The sequence below is a fragment of the Mya arenaria genome, chromosome 1 (genome assembly GCF_026914265.1).
Source record: "Mya arenaria isolate MELC-2E11 chromosome 1, ASM2691426v1".
In the NCBI taxonomy this organism is placed as follows: Eukaryota; Metazoa; Mollusca; class Bivalvia; order Myida; family Myidae; genus Mya; species Mya arenaria.
Genome location: NC_069122.1, coordinates 22,719,552 through 22,742,182, shown reverse-complemented (window position 1 = coordinate 22,742,182; position 22,631 = coordinate 22,719,552). Strand labels below are relative to the sequence as shown.

General features: G+C 36.0%; 1 protein-coding gene and 1 long non-coding RNA gene across 2 annotated transcripts in view; one reads left to right on the top strand and one right to left on the bottom strand.

Annotated features, from left to right (window-relative positions):
- The window catches only part of LOC128229223 (uncharacterized), a 47,042-nt gene extending 37,470 nt beyond the window's left edge, over positions 1-9,572 (top strand). Inside the window, exons 2-3 of the long non-coding RNA XR_008260056.1 lie at positions 7,174-7,343; positions 9,436-9,572. This is a non-coding gene — a long non-coding RNA (uncharacterized LOC128229223). The remainder of the gene's footprint in view (positions 1-7,173; positions 7,344-9,435) is intronic.
- Positions 1-22,631, bottom strand: part of LOC128229209 (uncharacterized) — a 61,030-nt gene that overhangs the window by 4,163 nt on the left and 34,236 nt on the right. Inside the window, exons 15-19 of the mRNA XM_052940962.1 lie at positions 22,437-22,573; positions 22,257-22,319; positions 12,580-12,678; positions 9,961-10,158; positions 9,424-9,661 (exon numbers count right to left, since the gene is read on the bottom strand). Of these exons, the coding sequence (XP_052796922.1) occupies positions 9,424-9,661; positions 9,961-10,158; positions 12,580-12,678; positions 22,257-22,319; positions 22,437-22,573 (735 nt within the window). The remainder of the gene's footprint in view (positions 1-9,423; positions 9,662-9,960; positions 10,159-12,579; positions 12,679-22,256; positions 22,320-22,436; positions 22,574-22,631) is intronic.

Sequence of the window (22,631 nt, the reverse complement as noted above, 5' to 3'; positions counted from 1 at the left end):
AAATAAGTATTCCCAAAAGGATTTGGCATATTCCTTTGTAAAAGCAACATAACACTGTTACAATAAACTAAACCAGAGAGCATGTAGATGTAAAACACATTAGAAAAATCTCGGAATCTGTGCAGTAAGCTAAGCAGGCTGAAATCCCTGCTGAGCCAACACTTAAATTCCTGGACACAGTGTCTGCACTGTAAGTAGCTAGTTATCCGAAGACTGCAGTACTACATACAACATGCCGGGAACTCATCTCCGGGGAAACAGTTTTCAGTTTTTGTTTCTAAATATACTAAGGTAACATTGGCAAGCAGGTATTTATTAGCTGGTTTGAAACACTGTGAACATATATTCATTTCAAAAACAAAACATTTCATGAATGGTTCAACTCCTTTGGCAATCGTAAAATATCATCATTTTTGTTTAGCTTATTCAGTTTAAAATTTCCAATTAGAAAAGAGTGTATTTTTCTCAATTAGATTTTGATGAAATATATATTGATTCTTGATCCAAACGATGATCTAAATCCTTAATTTAATTGTTCCAGTATTTACTGTAGATTAAGACAAATTCTAGTGGGAGATATTGTACTAATTTACGGTTTCAAGAGCATAAAACAAGAATAGTTAATACATTTAATAATAACTTGGTATCTTTTTCTTCATATGTTACCTATACACATACAAAGATAACTGACTAGGTATATTTTTACTTCATATGTTATCTATACACATACAAAGATAAATGACTGGGTATCTTTTTACTTCATATGTTCTCTTTACACATACAAAGATAACTGACTGTGCACCTTTTTCTTCATATGTTCTCTATACACATACAAAGATAACTGACTAGGTATATTTTTACTTCATATGTTATCTATACACATACAAAGATAACTGACTGGGTATATTTTTACTTCATATGTTCTCTTTACACATACAAAGATAACTGACTGTGCATCTTTTTCTTCATATATTCTCTATACACATACAAAGATAACTGACTAGGTATATTTTTACTTCATATGTTATCTATACACATACAAAGATAACTGACTGGGTATCTTTTACTTCATATGTTATCTATACACATACAAAGATAACTGACTGGGTATCTTTTTCTTCACATGTTTTCTATGCACATACAAAGATAACTGACTGTGCACCTTTTTCTTCATATGTTCTCTATAAACATACAAAGATAACTGAATGTGCACCTTTTTCTTCATATGTTCTCTAAACACATACAAAGATAACTGACTGGGCATCTTTTTTCATACGTAATCTATACACATACAAAGGTAACTGAATCAATATATTTTTTGTATGTTTTCTATACACATACAAAGATAACTGACTGGGTATCTTTTTCTTCACATGTTCTCTATGCACATACAAAGATAACTGGCTGGGCATCTTTTTCTTCACATGTTCTCTATACACATACAAGGTACTGACTGTATTTCTTTTTCTTCACATGTTCGTTATACATATATACAAAGATATCGACTGGGTATATTTTTCTTCACTTGTTCTCTATACACATACAAAGATAACTGACTGAGCATCTTTTTCTTCATATGTTCTCTTTACACATACAAGGATAACTGACTCTGCATCATTTTCTTCACATGTTTCCTATACACATACAAAGGTTACTGACTTGGTATATTTTCCTTCACATGTTCTCTTTATACACACAAAGATAACTTACTGGGCTTCTTATTCCCTTGTGCATACATTTTCTAAGAGCAACACCAAACTAGACAATTATCTTTTAGAGAAATGGAACAGACACAAAATATAGCCTATAACCTTTGAGAGTCTGTGACATTGACCTTAAACACAGCTGTTTGTAACATGCCCTATGCACAAATTCTCTATACGGTGAACATTTGCAGTTACTCATTTCAAAATCCGTGAAGTGGTTCAAGAGATATGAGCGGACACAAAATGTAGTCATATGACCTTTGACCTAAACCTGAGCTTGTTTGTAACATGTGCTCTGCAAGTCTTTTCAATATGCAGGGATGTGATTGACCTGGCAGCTGAAGAGCAAACTGGAGTGTCAATATCTACAATAAACAACAGTTATTGTCAAACATTATGCCCCCCCCCCCCCACCACTTAGCGCCATGAATTATTTGGACAACTGAATGAAATGTGCATGGACCAAAATGACAGCTCATATGCCTTTGAGGCAGTTTTAAGATTATGACCTTTCAAAGTGAGGACAGTAGGTACCATATTTTCCCGACTATAAGGCGATCCGCTTATAAGACGACCCCCTAACTTTGCCCATGAAATCTGGTGTTTTTGTCTAGACTCGTTTATAAGACGGGGTAGATTTTTAAAGCAAATCCAGCACTTAAAATTCTCCAAGTCTGTGATAATGTTCAACCTTAACAGTCAAATATCAACTAAATTTGGTCATTTGCTTGGATTATTGATTTTTATTTTCCGATGGTATGGTATGTTTGAACCAGCCTAGACCCAATTTTGGGATTTAAGTGGGTTCATACAGTATTTGATTGAGCTATTTAAATACAAACCATTGCAGTGCATCTTTGATCTTTACACAGCTCGTGCTGTGACGTCACAAATTGTACTGTTTGATCTGCAGCCGACAAACAGAACAAATTCCATTACATGTGTTAATGAGTTATATTTTCGCAAGTGTTTGTTTGGATTGCAGTTGATGGGACTTAAATTTTGATGATAGCGGATAAATTAATGTAATGATTAATGAAATATGTATTGAAATCTGCTAGTTACATGCATGTGCATGATACAGTCAAACCTGGTTGAACGGTCACCTGCTTTAAATGGCCACCTGCCTTAACAGGCAACTCCAAATTCCCCCCGTATGTTTTAACTATATAATGTACGTGTATTAAGCGGCCAACTGTCTAACGCGGCCACTAATTTTTGTCCCCATGAAGCCATATAAACACTAACTAGCGGCCACTAATCCCTTGTCACTGACACTTCCGCTTATAAATTTTTCCAATACATAGCTTTAATTGCGTATAGAAGTTTACGGAAAAGAATGACGGCCTCAGGTTTCTCCGTCATCCAATGAAAATGAATATTGCATCACACGATTGCCATGCGTGTTTACTCATCGAGAAATCATGTTTATTTCACGTCGGCGAATGTTTTGATCAGAATTGACACAATTAATGACACAATTAATAAGATAATTAAATAATTACGAAGTTAATTATTAAAAACCGACAAAAACACCGGTTATTATGAATTCACAGCTTGCATTGTCATTCGAAGGCCTGAAACTAGTTACGATTTTTATTCACTTCAATATTATTTTCATAAAGTTATTATAATGTGCACGGATTTAAATTTCTATGAACGGATATTTACACAATGCAATGTTCTTGATATTTTTTTTAACTTTGATTATGGCTGAAAATAAGACTAATCGAAAGTGTTTGACTCTAAAAGAACGTGTCGAGTGTATAAAGTTATAAGAAAACAGCCATAGTGCAAGAAGTGTTGCCAAGATTTTAACTGTGGAAGGACTCAAATAAATTTCTTACTTTTCTTAATTGTGGAGGAATATGAAAGCAATAGAAATCCAAACGCAAAAAGACAGAGGAAAATGACAGGACATGAGGAACTGAATTCACTAAAATGTGTATGTACATGTAGTTGTGTAAATGTGTAGACTGATATGTGGTGTGTTTTGTTTATGCTATGCATCAACATTTATCGAATGTACGGACTTCTTTAAAAAGTGAACTCAAAAATGTGAATGTACATGTAGTTGTGTAAATGTGTAGACTGATATGTGGTGTGTTTTGTTTATGCCTTGTATCAACATTTATCTAATGTATTTTATTTATAAATTTAAAATAAAGTTATTTTATCTATAAAATTGATACAGAGGTTACTGATTGTGGTGTGAGGTGGTGGTTAAGAAACATACTCCATCTCTGAATAAAGCTAAAGAGGCGAAAATGTCAAACCTGGATTAAGTGGCCACCTGTCTTAAGCAGCCACTTTGATCATTTCCCAAGGGTGGCCACTTAATACAGGTTTGACTGTATATGCAAAGCCTTATAGTAAGAAAAAAGTAAGTTTTATTTACGACATAGAAAAAATAACAATGCATTTTTAAAAAAAAAAATTGTCAAAATATTTTTATTTTAAAATAATTTAAAGGTAACAAAATATGTCTCCTGTGAAAAACAATGTGTTTGGACCGATAATATGTGTTATATTGAGTGTTCATCGTAGCGAAACAAAGCAGATCTATGGTCGTCTTAATCCGATGGGTGTGATCGTGTCACTTTTATTGGGGTGTCATCCACAGACAATAAATCAGTCAGTTGAATACCTTATGTTGAATATTCCTGATTATGACTCTATTCTTTATGAAATTCTTATAGACTCGCCTATAAGACCCCCTACTTTAAGGTTCAAAATCAGGACCAAATTTCCCCGTCTTATAGTCGAGAAATTACGGTACAGTTTTAATCATGTTCAGATGATGACTGATATTTAAAGATAAAAATGTATCCTCTTAGCAGCTGGAAATAAGTAAATATGACAAAATTTTAATGATGAATATGAGTTATGACCATGACCTTTGATTATATAACCTCAAAATCCATAGGAGTCATAACTGGTCACCCAAACACTCGATGTCAAGTTTGAAGGCCATGGGTGCAGGCATTGTCAAGTTGTCACACAGACAAGCTTTTTGCATTCAAGATCACCAGGACCTTGACCTTTGACCTGCTGATCCTAACCCTAAAATCAAAAGGGGTAATCTACAGGTCAGGCCCAACCTCGAAGTCAAGTCTGAGGGCAGAGTGCAGACAAACAACATTTTCGCATTCAAAAGCACTGTGACCTTTGACCCAATGACCCCTAAAATCAATAGAGGTCATCTATTGGTCAGGCCCAGCCTCCATGTCAAGTTTGATGACCATAGGTCCAGGCATTGTTGAGATAACACTGGGAGACACTTTAACATTTTCGCGTTAAAGGTCACTGTGACCTTAGAATTCAATGAGAATTTCATTTAAAATTTATTTTGTATCAATTACTGTCTAAATTTGCTATGAAGGCTCTAAAGCACCGCTTACGAATTGCCACATCGAGAACAAAATTGACATGATCTTTACCCTATGTTCTAAAACATGATCTAGACCCTATGTACTTAACATGATCTAGACTCTATGTTTTTAACATGATCTAGACCCTATGTACTTAACATGATCTAGACCCTATGTTCTTAACATGTTCTAGACCCTATGTTCTTAACATGATCTAGACCCTATGTACTTAACATGATCTAGACCCTATGTTCTTAACATGATCTAGACCACATGATCTAGACCCTATGTTCTTAACATGATCTAGACCCTATGTACTTAACATGATCTAGACCCTATGTTCTTAACATGATCTAGACCCTATGTACATAACATGATCTAGACTCTATGTACTTAACATGATCTAGACATGAGCTTGCTATTTACCATGTTAAATCTCTACACATCATTCGTAACTAAAATTATTGACTAATAACCAGTTTAAATGTGAGGGTTAACAAACATAAGGAGAACAACCATGGTGAAGTTGACACAACAAAATGGATGTTTTTAATCAAAAAAGTTCAAAACAGTAATTTATTAATGAATTGGCATCACAGAGGCTTCATTTGCACCTCCTTCCAGGTCTAGATCATGTTTTAGAACATAGGGTAAAGACCATGTCAATATTTTTTTTTTAATTCTGAGTGTGGTCGTTCGCATAATTTAAATTTTTTGATTTCCTTCAAAAACATCATTGGTCTTGCAAAATTCCTATAAATGGTTTATATAAGCTTTTAATTAAAAAACAACAACAGGAAAATTACTGTTTTATCTTGTGTGGTGTTTTGCATAGCTGATTGCATACATCACGACACACCGACAATATACCACATGAAAGTCGAAATCAAGTGGTGGGCTAGGTCATTTTTTAATGTGGTTTTAACCGTCAAGAAAGAAAATATAAAAATTATGAGTGAATATCAGAGTGGACTTTCACATTTGCAATCACATAATGAAAATTTGCTTCTTTACAGTGAATTTTCAAGTTTAGTAACCGTGTCCTTGACCTTGACTCCATCATTCAAAATGCAATCCAAAGGTTCATCTTCACAGGAACTTGATCTATTTCCATAACTTGAAAGAGGAGTGTCAAATTTGGCATTGTTCAAGTCCCAGTCAGACTAAGAACCCACAAAATAAAAATTGTGCACCTATTTAGTGTGGGGAAAACAGACACAATATTTTTGGTTAAAAATGTATTAAAAATCCTTAAAGCACACAGGCAGTTAAAACTGTCAGCTGTCACCTAAATAAAGACAAAATTTCCAATATAAATAATCTGTTTTCCCTGTTATATCTAACAGCAAACTTCCTCAAATGCATAACATTTTGTAAACATATGATTATATTAGAAACAATACCAGGTAAACTGAATGAAAAGAAAAAAACTTGAAAGAGCACTTCCAATCTTTTCCAACCCTTGATATAAGTAAGAGGAACAACTGGGCATAAAACAAATAACTACTCACTGATTGGCAAGATTAAGCCAGAAATTCTGTAAGGCTTAAACATAAACATCACTGAACAAAATACAACATTGTACTTAAGTTGTTAGTTTCTGTTTCATTTTCTTAAACAAGTGATGTCTGAATGCAATATTTCAAAGAAAGGAATGCAAATTATGCATAAATGCCACACACAATTACCACACTACTCCTGAAAAGTTAGGTTGTAAAATGTCAAGCTACAAAGTAAGCTCTTCCAAAACCATGTATTCCAGATTGATAAACTACATGTTAGCGAAGGTTACACTAATAGAAATTATAATACAAGATTAAATAACATACATTTATCTTGCCCTAAAAATACTTGCCAAATGTTAAACATTATCAAACACATTACAAATTATAATTTGAAAATATTTCTCTAAATAATATCAACCATTAGAACATAACAAGAGAGTCAAAATGGCATCGCTCAATTAATTTAAATGACCAACAAGTCAGTGGTAATTACGGATGCTGCTGCTTGCTAAGGAAGTAAGTGGTTGCAGAGTAATTTGATGATTGATAAGGAAGTTAGTCCTTGTAATGAAATATCAATATTATTTCTAGGGAAGTCATGAAATTGTAAGCTCGTTGTTCCAAAAGACAATGGATGTGATGGCAATGGAAGCCGACTGTTCCTATGGAACTCATTGGATGCTATGGATGAAGGTAGTTTCTAAGAAGACGGTTGCTAAAGAAGTCATCGGTTGCTGGGGAAGTCAATGGTGGCTAGAGAAGTAAGTGGTTGCTGGGGAAGAAATTGGTTGCTTAGGTAGCCAATGGTTGCTAAAAAAGTCATAGAATGAAAAGGAAGTCAATGATTGACAAGGAAGTCAATGGTTGCTAAGGAAGAAAGTGGTTGCTAAGGAGGTCAATGGTTGCTAAGGAAGAAAGTTGTTGCTAAGGAAGTCATTGGTTACTAAGGAAATCCTTGGTTGCTGAGTAAGTTAGTGGTTGATAAGGAAGTCATTGTTGCTAAGCAAGTCATAGGATGCTAAGGAAGTCATCAGATGCTATTGGTGTAGGTAGTTACTACATGGGGCTACTACATGGGGCTACATACCAAATATCAAGGGTCTGAACCTTCTGGTTTCAGAGATTTTCAAAGATTTACCTATATAAGTATCTAGAAATCCCGAGAACCCTAGTGAGGGCCTAGATTCAACCCAAGGGATGTCAAGGGTTGTAATTTAGAAGCCTTGGTAAAGGTCCCCTATATGAGACTACATACCAAATATCAAAGGCCTGGGATTTGCAGTTTCAGAGCAGAAGATTTTCAAAGAAATTATCTTTATAAATATATAGAAAACCTGAGACCCCTTACAAAATATCAAGCGTCTGGGTACACGCCAGACATAGGGCAAGTACAACAGCTGACCTTGAGCACTTTGTGCTTAGGACTGGTGAGCTAAAAACAATGGATGCTGAATTTTTCTTAGAAGAGCTCCCTATGTTTTTATCTTATTGATTATAATCTGCGCTCTATGTTTTTATCTTAAGAGATTATATTCTCCCACCTCAGATAAGTAGATCCAATAGTTTAACCATGCTAGAAATTCAAATCTTGCCCACGGGCGAAGATAAAATGCCCGTATGGAACTCCTTTTTAAAGGTCACTACATTGTAATTACCTCCCTTGTTGAAGACTGTCGTCTGTAGCATCATGGAAACCCTGTCTTGTGGCAATATTTAGAACGTTAATTAATTATTTCTCGCTTCAAATGTCACCATAAAACAGTTTTCACAACGATGCTTCACTCTCCTTAGAACTATTTAAAAAGACCGATCTGACTATTAACATAATCTGAATCACTGCGCGCATATCCATGACAACCACGATTTATCGCATACCCATACGCAATTATTTTCACTAAGCACAAGAGTTCCAGCAAAAAATACATTTTTTACTTAATTTCGTTTAACTGAGGTTGGAGAAAAAGCATCTACCATAGCCACTCGTGTAAGATAGGTTCATCCCGACCCTCGCGCAGGGTGTTTTGGTGAAACTTGGTAAACCTCGTTTCCGCAAAACACTCTACGCTCTTGTCGGAATGGACCTATCTTACACTCTTGGCCATGGAAGATACTTATAACCTCTGTGCTTTATGTAGTTGCAAGACACTTTACAGTCACAACAAAATTAAATAATACATCCATGAATAACTTGTATACATATCAACTAAGTTTAAAGTATAATTTGCACATATATTCAATGAATCAAGGCAACTTAATTTCATTCTTCTGTTTTAATGTGTATACTTCATGTTGCTTTACATCAGCCAACACAAAATGTGTTTTATGCCACAAGAATTAAAATGGTTGGAAAGGCAAAACATGATTTTTTTGTAAATATATTAAATATATTTCTTTATTCTTGATGGCCCAAAAAATCAGAGCCTTTTTTTATATAAACATCATGTTTTTCGCCATTATTATCATAACCACATGCACCAGAGTTACAAAAAGACAAACAATTCAAATTTAACGTCAAAAGAAAATATCAACTGCAAATGTTTCCAAAACTAGAAAAAACAAGCTTGAGCACTGCTATTGTTTAAACAGATTTTTGATTGGACTTGCTTTTGTTAATTGGATGGCTTCTTCACTCATTGTCTAGGTGCTGTGTAAGCTAGTTCTCTAGCACCAGTGTTTATACTTAGTTTCTCACAAAGTTCACCTTGATTTCATTCAAAGCCTAATCACAGAAGTTTCCCTCACAAAGAAAGACAAACTTCATGCCAACAAGCATTATAAGACCTAAAACAAATTAATCTTTGACTATAAAATGAACATGTTAATACTAAAACTATTACCAACCTTTTTTCTCAGGTGTGGTTATGGGTATGAACGTTGTCCGTTCACTCCATGCTCCCTGCAGGCTGGGAAAACTCTGGGATGGTTTCACCATGGACCTGGTCGGACCATGAACAGGGGAGGTAACTACTGGCTCTTTCACCTGGTTCAAGGTCAAGGTCAACACTTTTTGTCCAGAGCTAGCTCCCATGAGGTCAAGATGGTGTACATATCTACATGACTTGGGCTTCTTCACCTTAGTCTGAAAAGCAAAGTAAAACAATATTATGTTTGATACAAGTCACGGCTTCATAATGGTTGAATAAAAACTTTTATCAATTTCCTTTACAAATATATGCTGTTTTACAAGAGTTGTGTTAAATCTCATATGGAATTTAAGATAATATTAGATGTGTTGTCTTATTTTATTGACATATTTCAACATTAAGTGTAATGGTAGTGCTATATGTCTTTCTGTTTCAGATATTTTATACTCACGACAAATCCACACATAGAAATGTGTCCAATTTGATTAAAAACTATGCAGGGAACATAGCATACCTCAAAATTAATTAGACACTCTATGTTCATATCTGCCACAATTCCAACACACCACTTCTCCATGATGTAGGGGGGATGTGTGACTTTGACTGAGCCCTTGGGTGTCCATGTGAAGGTCACGTCCCGGATACATGTGAGAATGTTCACCTCATCTTCATCATCCTCATCCACCTCCAGGTACATCTTCCACTTGTGATCCTTGATAAATAATTCTTATGTCATCGTTCTAGATTGTATTTATGAAAGGTAAAAATATTTATACCTTCATATGCAGTCAGGTCATAATGCAGTCAATATTGGGGTGGATAGAAATTTTCTACTTACAGTACTTAAAAGCATCAGAAAAAAATGAATTGAGAACTACAAAGCTGTCCAGAGCAATGACTGTATGTCCAGTGTGAGATCATGTAGGTTTTGAAAGTTTGAATGACTATGATACCAAGATTGCCTTTGGCATATCATAGGCAGAACACAACTAGATAAGAAGTAAAACCCTCTTTCCTAGTTTAAATAACAGAGACTTTTACCTTGACCCAAGGTGCACAACTTCACATGCAGACTACCATCAAATGCAGTCATTTTTGTGGAGGTTTATTACTATCAAATATTTCTTTAGATACATATAACACAAAGTTCTATGCTATGTATATGTCTCATTTTCAAGTTTCATGACTCTGGCTGATATATTTATCCAGAACAGGAGTGACATAAGCTTCCATGCTTTACATATAAAGCTCATAAGATTCAATTATATATTAAGCAAAGTCAAGGGCCATAACTCCTAGTTTCAGCAGCTACACCATATAACCTTGGCAGACAACTTTACATGCTGGTTAACATTCCTGTAAAGTTTCATGACTCTGGCTGTCATTCTTTTGGAAGTATGCATGGACACAAGAAGGTATGCTATATATGCCAAGGCATTATTTTCAAAGAGTCAAAGGCCATTACTATGAAATTATTGGTCGAAGCAGCACATAAGACACAAGGTGCATAACTTCACAGTACTGCTTACAGTTCCTGTAAATTTTTGTGACTCTGGCCAATGTACTTTGGGGTTGGCCGATGTACTTTGGGGTTGGCCGATGTACTTTGGGAGATATGTGCAACAAAATATTGCATTTAACTAAGTCAAGGGTCATAACTCTACACATACATATTGGGCTAGGCAGCACACCAAACTAAAGGTCCACAACTTTGTGTAAAGTTTCATGATGCTGGCAAATATACTTTTGGAGAAGTGTGCGACACGTATTACACCCCTGTCTTCCTTTCCCTGCAGGCATAAACAATTCCTTCAGTATTTTCTTAGAAAAATCAAACTTTCTAAATGATGAAGACATTGATAGAAACTCATTGTACCTTCCACAACCTAACCAGCAGTGTGTACAGCTTGCTTACCAAATAAGAATTAGCTTTACAAATCCTTTCCAGATAACAGGATATAAAATACATCAATATTTATAGCATGCAAATCTTCTACACTAGAAAATATCATATGTATAATGTTTCAATTTATTTCTCCCAAGCAGAAATAAACTAGATACCCTACTTCTGTTTTACGTTAGTTTTATTTCTCAGATATATCTCTTTAATTATCTTAATACTTTACATGCTCTCAGCTAATGGACAAAATGCACAATGTTTATGTGTCTATTCAATATCTTCATACATAAAACAGGCAGTGCACAACTTTATTTAATACTTGATGCTCAGACAACAAATGTTGTCATAAAGCACTCATACAGTACACATTTTCCAGATCCCTTTGTGCAAATAAATCAGATTTTTAAGACAATGTAGCAAAATGACTGTTTATACAGGTAATTTTCTACAGCAAATATGGAACATCTTAATACCTTAAGATACTTATTGTGTCTGATCCAAGTATTTATATTTCATTTAATCTAAAATGATTGGAGTATACTATTATTTTAGAACATATGCGTTCAATATCAAATTTGATCATCTTCCTACAATTCAATTATCTTTTCATGAAAACATTTATACTACAAAATACTAATGGCAATATTTATACCATCTGTTTCAAGCCAAGTCCCTAGATGGAATAAATGCAATACCAAATCACATTGAATGGCTTGCATAAAACCATGCCGATACTTAGTATACATCTTGTCACAGATACAACCTGTGCAATTGTCTTTGTTGCAAATTTGATGCCAAATCTGGGTAAAAACCATATGTGTGAACGCAACTTAATGTTCAATCTTCTTGACTACGGGTCAAATTTAGTGGAATGGTTTCTGCATCAAGTGGAGGTTTTTCTTAAGATTATTTACTTGAAAGAAACAACATCATCAGAATAGATAAATATTAAACTATGGTTAAATATTTACTATTAAGCATGTACCAAATTGTTTGTAGTCAAGCCTTATTGCAAGTTATTTGCCCGACATACTAAAGTGAATGGATTGGATTATCCAACAACATGTATGGGCTATGATTTAGAAACAAGATACACATGTAAATGAAAGATTACGAACTAGCACCTGGTCAATAGCCCATCGGTGCAAAACCCACTGTTGGACTTGATTTAAAATGGTAATAAACACAACAGAGAGTCACAGAAAAGAATCTGATAGGAAACTGACAACTGACCTTGTTTGACTTTCCATGTCGTAGATGATGACCAAATATCAGAGTTACTTCTGCAGTTTTGAACTCAGGTTCGTGTTTTTCTAGGGTTTTAGTGGGTTGCTGAAAACAATAAAATGAACTATCAATACAATGTTAAACTCTTTCAACATTTTCATATTAAAAACAGCGATAGTTTTTAAGGTAATGTACAATTATCACATGACTTCATTCGCCACGAGTAATTACGACAACAACAACAACAACAACAACAATGGCAAGGCTAAAAAACAGAAAAGCTAATAACTAGATCTGTGACCATAGGACAAGGATGTCCCATCAATCATGTATTTGTCACATAAATGTTGCTGAAGTAAGTTCTGCCAGTCAGTTCAAAGGAAATTGTGATTGAGGAATCGATGTACAAAATGTTGCCACTAAATTCAATAATTACGATAATAAGTATGAAAGTATAGTAGGGCAGACATGAGCAATAATACATATTTCAGTCAAATTTGTTTTGCAAGATTTAGAGGTCTGTAAAACATTTTCTACATATATCTGTGACACAAACTACCAATATCACCCTAAGTTACAAAATTGTGAAGAAGACACAGTGTTTCACTTGTTAAAAGGTCTTTATTTTGTAATATCTTAGCTCAAAACGTGTCTTGAAATGACAATTGTTTACCACTTCAACAATTAGGAAAACATGTACTACCAACTTGAATATGCAAGAGATTTTCGTTCTGTCTATCAAATGAGACATTTATGCCTGAAATGTTCATTATTTAATATGCAGTTATTATGTTAATAAGAAGTTTATGACGACAACATCTTGGTTAACAATTAATACCAAAAACTACAATGCCTGACTGACAGTATGTTGTCCACACCAGCAGGCACATTACAGAGAATGACTAAATGACTGATTTCTTTCCCCAGGTGCTCATACTAAAAACAGGAAAATTTAAAAAACAAGATTGAATGCTTGGAAAGCAATATAAGGATTAAAATAATAAAGAAATTGTAGAAATTATCATTATATTCATTCTAATATATTCAACAAGGCCTTACTTTATATCCTGGGGGTAAAGTGATTACTCCAGCAAGATGAAAATGCCCTTTTCTTACATAACACAAGAGGCCCATAAGGGCCTATGCTCACTTGCATGGCTCTTGTGGTCATTTTTAATCCAGAGCATGTATATATGGGTAAAAGGCAACAGACATATAGTTCACATTGTGTATTTGGGTTACCTGAAAACGTTGCACGTTCAATGTCTGAGGACAGAAAGTGTTGTAAGCAGATAAGTTGCATGAACTATTTTAATATGTGCCAAGTAAAGGTCATCTGACAAAAAAATATGCTTTCAAAACTGTTCTCATGGTCAAAATTTCTGTAGTTTTAAAATAAAGTTGGTTGATAGGTCAAAGTCAAGGGCATACATGGACAACATTGATGCTCATTTGCAAAACTGTAGACATGGTCTAAATATCATTGCTGTAGCTTTAAAAATAAAAAAGGTCAAAAGGGGTAGCATATTTTCAACTGTTTTGTTTGACAGTCATCATATGATGCTCCACAACAAATATCAAAGGTATGAGCCTTGTGGAAGATTTAAAAAAAATTCTTAAATAAGTCTCTAGAAAACTTGTGACCCCCGGGGCAGTGCCAGTTTTGAACCCAGGGTCATAATTTGTACAACCATGGTAGCAGACCACTAAATTGTGCCTTATTCAAAATAGCAAGTGTCTGCATAGCTGGTTCTGACAGAAAGATTTTCAAACATTCCTTATTTAAGTATACCAAACCTGTGAACCCCGGGGGATGGCCAGTAATGACCCCAGGGGCATAATTTGAATTTTGTGTTGAGATGGATGCGTGAACACACAAAAAGATTTTCAAACATTTCCCACTTTAAGTTTACCAAACCTGTGAACCCTGGACGTGGTCAGTAATGACCTCAGGTGCATAATTTAAACAAACATTTACAACCAATTTTAGTTTAATAGATGAATGCGCGAACTACAGACACTCAAAGCTAAACAAGAGCTGTCACAGAGACAGCGCGCTGGACTATTCCGCCGCTTTTCAGTGTATGGATTGAAAAGTTTTGGCGAAACATGCATGGATCACTGTTAGATTAAATTTCAATGCAATACATGATGTGCTGAGATATTAACGTAAATTGAATTGGAAACTATTTGAGGTGGTACGCAAACTTTAACATAAATTTTAAGTCGAAAAAGGGGCATAATTCTGTCAAAATGCTTGATACAGTGACCTCCCTCTGTGTACAGGTTGGGGTATGATGGTGAACAAGTGTGCGAAGTTTCAAAGCCAGATGTCAATGGACTTTGAAAATATTTGAGGTGGTACACAAACTTTAACATATATTCAAAGTAGAATAAGGGGCATAATTTTGTCAAAATGCTTGATTGAGTTACCTCCTCCTGTGTACAGGTTGGGGGCATGATGGTGAACAAGTGTGCAAAGTTTCAAAGCCATATGTCAATGGACTTTGAAAATATTTGAGGTGGTACGCAAACTTTAACATAAGTGGTTATGCCCACGCCGACACCGACGCTCGGGTGACTAGGATAGCTCTCCTTATTCAAGTTTCATCAAGATACAATCAAAACTGAAGACTATATCGTGTTAACAAGCAATTGTTTACAGACGCACGGACGCACGACCGCAAGGACGCATATACTACGTACACATTACCATCGCATAAGCTCTTTGGCCAGTAGAGCTAAAAACTTTATTTAGGATGAATAAATTATGCCCAACAATTGGTTTTTATGGGGAACAAATGTTATATATATAAAAACTAGAAGAAATCACTTTATTAAATTTGTTTGAGAACCAAGGGAGCTTACTTGTGTTAGAACAGAACACTTGAATAATCTTAGTTTGTTTGCCTTGAGAAAGAAGGAAGCAAGCAGCTGAAGGGCTGCAACCATTTCAGCAATGGTTTGGGTGCAGTTTAGGTCCCCAATGGAAGTCAAAGGGGGTGAAGAAACCTTGTCACAGAAGCTACACAGACTTTTTAATAGGGATGCAAATGGAAATTTGATTGAACGTTTGGTATTTTAATGTAAAAATCGGTTTTTAAATATTCAGGAGGTTTTTTTTGTTTCATAATTAAAATAATCAACCATTTGCCTACAACTGTGTTGTTGTGTGTAATTTTCACTTGACTTCTTTTTACAACATTCAGCCCCTAATGCCAGAGGCATGAATGTGATGACAGTACACTATACACGTCAATTAGTGACATATTGTCGGGACTTTAAACAGTCCTCGTAATTGTACGAATACTGGCTTTTAGACAACCGACATCAAACAAGTTTCAATTATGCTAGGTTTACATTAGGCCACGATTACCATGATGTCCCCGATTCCAGAGCATCGTGGCGAACGTAACAGAGCGTGGAGTCGAATCGGGGTGATCGTGGGGGAGCGTAACGGAACGTGGTTGAATCGGGGACATCGTGGGCATCGGGACAGATTTTAAATCAAACTTAAATTTCACCACGATTGCCCCAATTCATTTTCTAATCGTGACAGAGCGTGGCCTTCGTAACAAAACGTAACGAAGCGTAACAGAACGTGGAGTACAATCGCACCAGATCGGGACCAGCGTGGACACATTTTTTCATCCCGCTTCGCTGCGACGTCTCACGATAGCTCCACGCTCTGCTACGATCTACCACAATCTGTTACGATATACACTTTTCTATCATTTATTGCTCCACGTTGCGTCACGCTCTCCTACGGTATCCCCGATTGTCGTTCACGTTCTGATACGCTCCAACACGTTTCCTCATGATAGCCACGATTTCCACGCAAGCTGCATATACATAACAGCTTTATCTACTGGTACTCTATCAGTTTAATCATGCCAGCGAAACAAAAAGGTTCCAAAACTTCAAGAACTGTTGTGGTTGATGTTCATCCGCCACCACCCCCTCCCCCACCTCCACAACCGGAAGAAATTGAAGATGCTCCGGTGGAAACCCCATCGCCCCAGGATGATGCTCCAAAGAAGACGAAATTTCCCAGAACAACTACAACATACACTGACCAGCAAAAAAGAGGAAATTTTAGATTTTCTCAAAGCTTACCCTTCCATTTATGAAAAAAGAAGGGCTGACTATAAAAACATGCAGCTCAAGGAAAGCTTGTGGCAGCAACAGGCTGATAAAATGGGGACAAGTGTAATTGAACTGAAAACTTGGTATAACAGCCAGAGGACAAAACTGGGAAGGTAACGTTTTATAGTAGTTAAATGCACATGTTAAAAACGCTTATGTATATGATAAAACGTTTTATGATTTAAATGTTTTTGGCTAATGTTTATTTTCAGTAAACCTAATTGTGTTTTATTTTTGCTATAGGCTGAAACAGGCATCAAAGAAGTCTGGCCAGAGCAAAGAGGTGTTTAGTGCGACGGACCAGTGGGTGTGGGATCATTTCCAGTTCTTGGTTCCACATATTGTTGACGTTCAACGCAGAAATGTCGTCAGTTTCAAGTCAAAGATTCAAGTTTCAAGTCAAACGCCTCCTCGACATCTCAGCAATCCACTGACGTAGAGGGTGATTCTCCGGCCCCCAGTATAACAAGCCCATCGTCTCCTAAAAGGTCGTTATCTCCTTCACGTGACAATACTGGAACACTAGGTATGTGTCGTAATTAATCATTTTTGGTATCTATCAAAACTTGATCCGTTACAAATAATCCTTTAGATACTATTTTGCCCTTGTAATTTGTAATGTTGTCCTGTACGTCTGTCAACAACTAGTTTTGAAAACATGGTTTAATACAAACGTTGTAACAATCAGTCGTATCATCTAGTAGTAACAATCATCAATTCATCAATTGCCTTGTCCAGGTAAAAAACTTGCACTGTTATTTCCAACGACTAATTATACACGTTCAGAACACATTATTTACAAGTACGAATGGACTAACAATAAAACACAAATAAATTATAATATTCATGCATTGAACTATAGTACGTATATTTACAGAGAACATGCTTAAGGTGTTCCTAGCTCAGAAGACCGCTTCTTCGAAGTCTACCGATGGTGCAGGTTCCTTTTCTCTGTACGTCGAGACCAAACTTAAGCTGTTGTCGGGATCATTGCGGAGGGAAGCGGAGCAGCGCATTCAACAGGTCCTGCATGACGTTGAGTCGAAGGCCGAGCAACAGAAATCAGCACAACAGCCTCAAAATCAGGTATTGTAATGTATTAATGTTGGTACATTTAGATAAATGATATTTCATACATGTATTTTGATTTGGGTAAACTGTAGTTACCTTTATATAGGCATTACCAGTATACCAGTAACGGTCCCGTAGTAAAAAAGTTCTCAATTGTATGCCCAATACTGGAAACTATCTTTCAAAAACTGTGTAAGTAAGCTATCTGTGCAATAACTTAAAATTAATTAACACATCCTTAAATATGAAAACAATATATTTGCAGGGATATGCATACCAGAATTGGCAGCCACACCAGTGGAATGACCTTGTGTTTGCGAGGGCCATTGGCTTAATGGCCCTCGCAAACACAAGGTCATTCCACTGGTGTGTGGCAATCCCAGGACAGGCAATGGGTGCAAGAGCAGTTCCCTCTTCATATGTTTACTAGCCCTCCTCCAATGACAAAAGCATACGTCACGCTGGTGGCAGATCTTCAGGAGAAGACATACACGGAGCTTCAACCCATGGTTAACAAGCCAAGTCTTAATTTGTCAGCATTGGCACAGGAGGCGGGTATCCCAATGGATGTGGAAAATGACGATTAAGGCAACTTAATATACATGTAGCAAAATCATACAGAATGTGTATACTCGCTGATTATTTTAAATGTCCATGATACTTTTGACCTTTTTAAGACAGTTGTGAATTGCTCTAACAAAGAGGACATATTAATTCGGCAAATCGCATGTTTATATGTTTATCACATATGCTTTGACTGACCTTTTAAAGATAATTGTGAAATTTCTCTATGAAAAAGAGATATTGATCCCGCAAAATTCATATCTTTATGTTTGAGCATATAGGTTTTGTTCAAAAAAATGTTTTAAATAGTTGTGAAATTTCTCTAAGAAAGAGGACATACTGGTTTTGCAAATTTCAATTTTGTATGTTGTACCCCATAAGACATGTTTAAATAAACAGTTGTGTTTTATTTTCTAAAAATTGTTTAAGTAAACAATAAAGTTAAGGAAAACATTTCAAATTTGTTAATTTGGTTAACACACATACTGTAATTGCTATGCCAAACCAACTTTGCAAATGTAAAAATCAGGGTTTCACACGCTAGTCACTATTTACATTTGGTATCATATTGTTTTGCCAAGGCACAGCTCCACCTGGTGAACTGAAGAACTGTTTAAGTTGCTCTCGTTGTATTTTCGCATCGGTAGTTGCCCTGTTTCTTCGTTCATCTGGTTGAGGAACATCCTGCCAGTTTACCACATTTCGCCAGTACCAGGTTCCATACTATGGTCATCATCCTCATTGTCTACTTCATTGGTCATTATTGGATATCTACAAACATAAACAAAAATATACACTAATTAGTATCTAGCGGCTGTAAACGACACATTAAATACGTATGTGCCAGATATGTAAAGTTAACCAAATATATATGTACCAATATTTTCCTAAATAACACTAAAGATAACACCTATGATTTAAACAACACAGCGTGTGTATTAAATTAACTGTTAATATAACATTCTATGACATTTAATAGTATCTGAATATAACATTTGTCTACTGGGTTGCAAAATATCTACCCACGGCGTCATTGTAAAAGATAATATAAAACAAAAAATAGTGTTTTCCGTGTAAAATTTGTTCATGTAACTTAAATGTGCCATTGTTGTTAAACATGGTTAATTCAATTCGCAAACGAATTTAAATATCCACCAACCTCGTCCTTAGCAAGTTGTGTAGTACTACAACTGCTTCAATGATATCTCTCACTACTTCAGGTTTCTGTTCCAAAGTCCCAAGAAGACATCGGAATCTCTTTGCCAGAATGCCAAATGCATTTTCGACAACACGTCGGCCTCTAGATATTCTGTAGTTATATATAAGATCCTCTTTTGGAATTGATCTCCGTGCATATGGTTTCATTAGATACGATCTCAGTGCAAAAGCATCGTCACCAAGAATGAAATAAGGCATATCTATGTCAGGGTCACCATTGTTTAAAGGGCACGGTGGGGGTATTCCAAGTGTACCATCCTCCAGACAATCAAACAGTTCCGTGTCCTTAAAGATCTGTGCATCTGACATATGTCCCATACCACCTATTTCAATCCAAATAAATTTGTACTCCGCATCCACTAACGCAAGAAGTGGAATGGAAAAGAAGCCTTTATAATAATGATAAAGACTACCCGACTTCGCAGGCATCTTGATAGCTACATGCTTGGTATCCAATGCCCCTAATGCATGGGGGACATTCCATTGCTTCTCAAATAGGTCCGATATAGTTTTCCATTGTTCAATTGTAACTGGGCATGCCATTACTTCGTCTTTATACCCAGCTACAATGGCCTTGCACACTGTTGGAACAATCCTGCAAATAGACGAACGGCTACAACGAAATGCATATGACAGTGATGGATACTTATCCCCAGTTGCCAGGTGTTTGAGGACAAGCGCCAACTGCAATCCAGCACTGTCCTTTGCTTTTCAATACTTGGCAATATTCTTTGGTGAATCTCGTCAAACAAGGCTGGAGCAATTCTTAGATAGTTTATGTATACACCGACATCCCGACACCGGAGTTCGGCGTTTAATAGTTGTGTGTAATGTCCACATTGAAGCCTACTTTCAACACTTAACCATGGCTTAACCCAGCATGGCCTAGGCTTTCTATTTCTTCTTCTGACTTCTAATCCGATATTTATATCACGTGTATGCTGTGACTTTTTCTTTCGTTCAACAATATATGCGTAAATTAAAACAGCCAATTCAGGATCGTCTATATCCAGCTGGTTCATTGTTGCGAATAATAAGCCTAAAGTGAATTATTTCTTGTTTAAATATCAAATCGTGACGTAAAACGTGGTCATTTGTCTCAAATCGTAGGTCAAATCGCAGGAGATCGCAACAAAGCGGCTTTGTCGTGGGAGATCTTAACAGGACGTAACGGAACGTGGTGGAGCGTGGAAGCCAATCGTGATGATCGCAACAAAGCTTAACAGAACGTGATGCAAATTGTGGGCTCGATCGTAGCAAAGCGCAGTAGAGCGCAACAAAACGTGCTGATTTCGTAAGGAAGCGTAACAGAACGTGGAGTAGACCATTTAATCGTAGAGCTCCCAGATTTTTTAGCCTCTGGCTAATCGGGGAGATCATGGCCAGATGTAAACCTAGCATTATTTTCGGTAAATTTTAATGTTCATGCCAATAAAGGATTTAGGGAATCGGCTGCCAATTGACCTGTGCAATATTGCTCAAATCGCAGTGATGATATGAACAACATGTCCTAGTTTTGTGCTGTAAACTGTATTCCATGTTTCAGTATAACGTTTGTGCTTTATAATGTAAATGTATAGAATAGTGTTTTAGGATTTCATGTATTGTTGTCCAATAAAGAAGTTGAAATTCACAGTTAATTTTGTTTTATTATTTAACTAGTTCCTGAGGTGGTTTGGTTTTCCTATAGATATATTTAGTAGGGGTCAATACCAGAATGAGGCTGCTCCTCCTACAGAATGACCCTCTGTTATTCAACCAGTAATTTATGATCTTTACCATGTTTACAAATCAATGCAGAGGAAACGAAATGATTTGTTTTTGTATGTTTAAAATCTGTAGCTATTTATTGGATTTTGTTCAGAAAATGTGGACTTTCGGAGGCCGTTTTGTGTAAAAATCAGGTCTGTCGCATGTACAAAGAAGGGCTTAAAGGCCCAAGCTATTAGTATAGCGAATAATAATGATAGTTAAATATAGTAATAATGATAACTTCTATAAGAATCATTTTGATAATCAAATATTCGATTGAAAGAATTACCTAATTTTCAAATAAGAATTTTGCCATTCTTATGCATCCCTACTTTTTAAGAAGCCATTTTGAGGGCTCTCTCTACTTTGAAGCAAAGTAGTGAAAAGTAGCTAAAATTGTATAATGAGCCAATCCGCTATCCCAAAATTGAGCAGTCTGAAGAACAAAGGGAGCTTACTTGCGATAGTGGCATTCGGAATTCTTTGGACATTTTTTTTTTAGACAACCTCGGATGTATATGGACGATTAATATACTCAGAAATTGGAATGTTTCAGTCCACTGCAAGTAGATCGCATAGTAATTTAATTTTGCAGTTAAACTGAATGACTTAAAACTCTTTGGAATCTTGTTTATGTTTGCAATAATACACTTCACTGGCAATCAATTAAAACTTAGATCAATAAATACAAGCTAAAACACTAAATTTAATTAATGATATAATTCAAAAATTTACGAACTACTTCTACTGATGTACCAGCATGCATCCGAGGTTGTTTTCGATAAAAATGGCTGAGGAGTTCTGAATAGCAATAGTGGAGGAATGGCACAGTCTGAAGTAGTCTGCCTTGAGAACAAAGGAAGCTTACTTGCAATAGTGGAGGAAAATTGAGCAGTTTGAAGTGGTGTGAATTACGAACAAAGGGAGCTTACTTGTGATAGTGGAGGAAAATTGAGCAGTCTGAAGTTGTGTGCCTTGAGCAGCTCTATCTCAGTCTGGAATAATAAAAAAAGCAATGATATTTATCAATATTAGTGTTTACAAAATCAAAGCAGTCTCATCAAATGAAAGAAATTACTATTTTTGAAGAACATCTTCAGTTATCTACTCACAGAGAGTTCATATCTGTGTCCGAGCGAAGTTATGCCGAGGTTATGTAGGTGGTCTATGGAGAGGTTCAGGAGTACCTTGCCTGTCACGTGCTGCTCAAGGAACATGTCACTGTACACCAGCAGATCAGGGTTGTGGGCTGGACATAATCCACACAGTTACAAGCTCATATATAAATATCAGTTGCCATGGAGGGG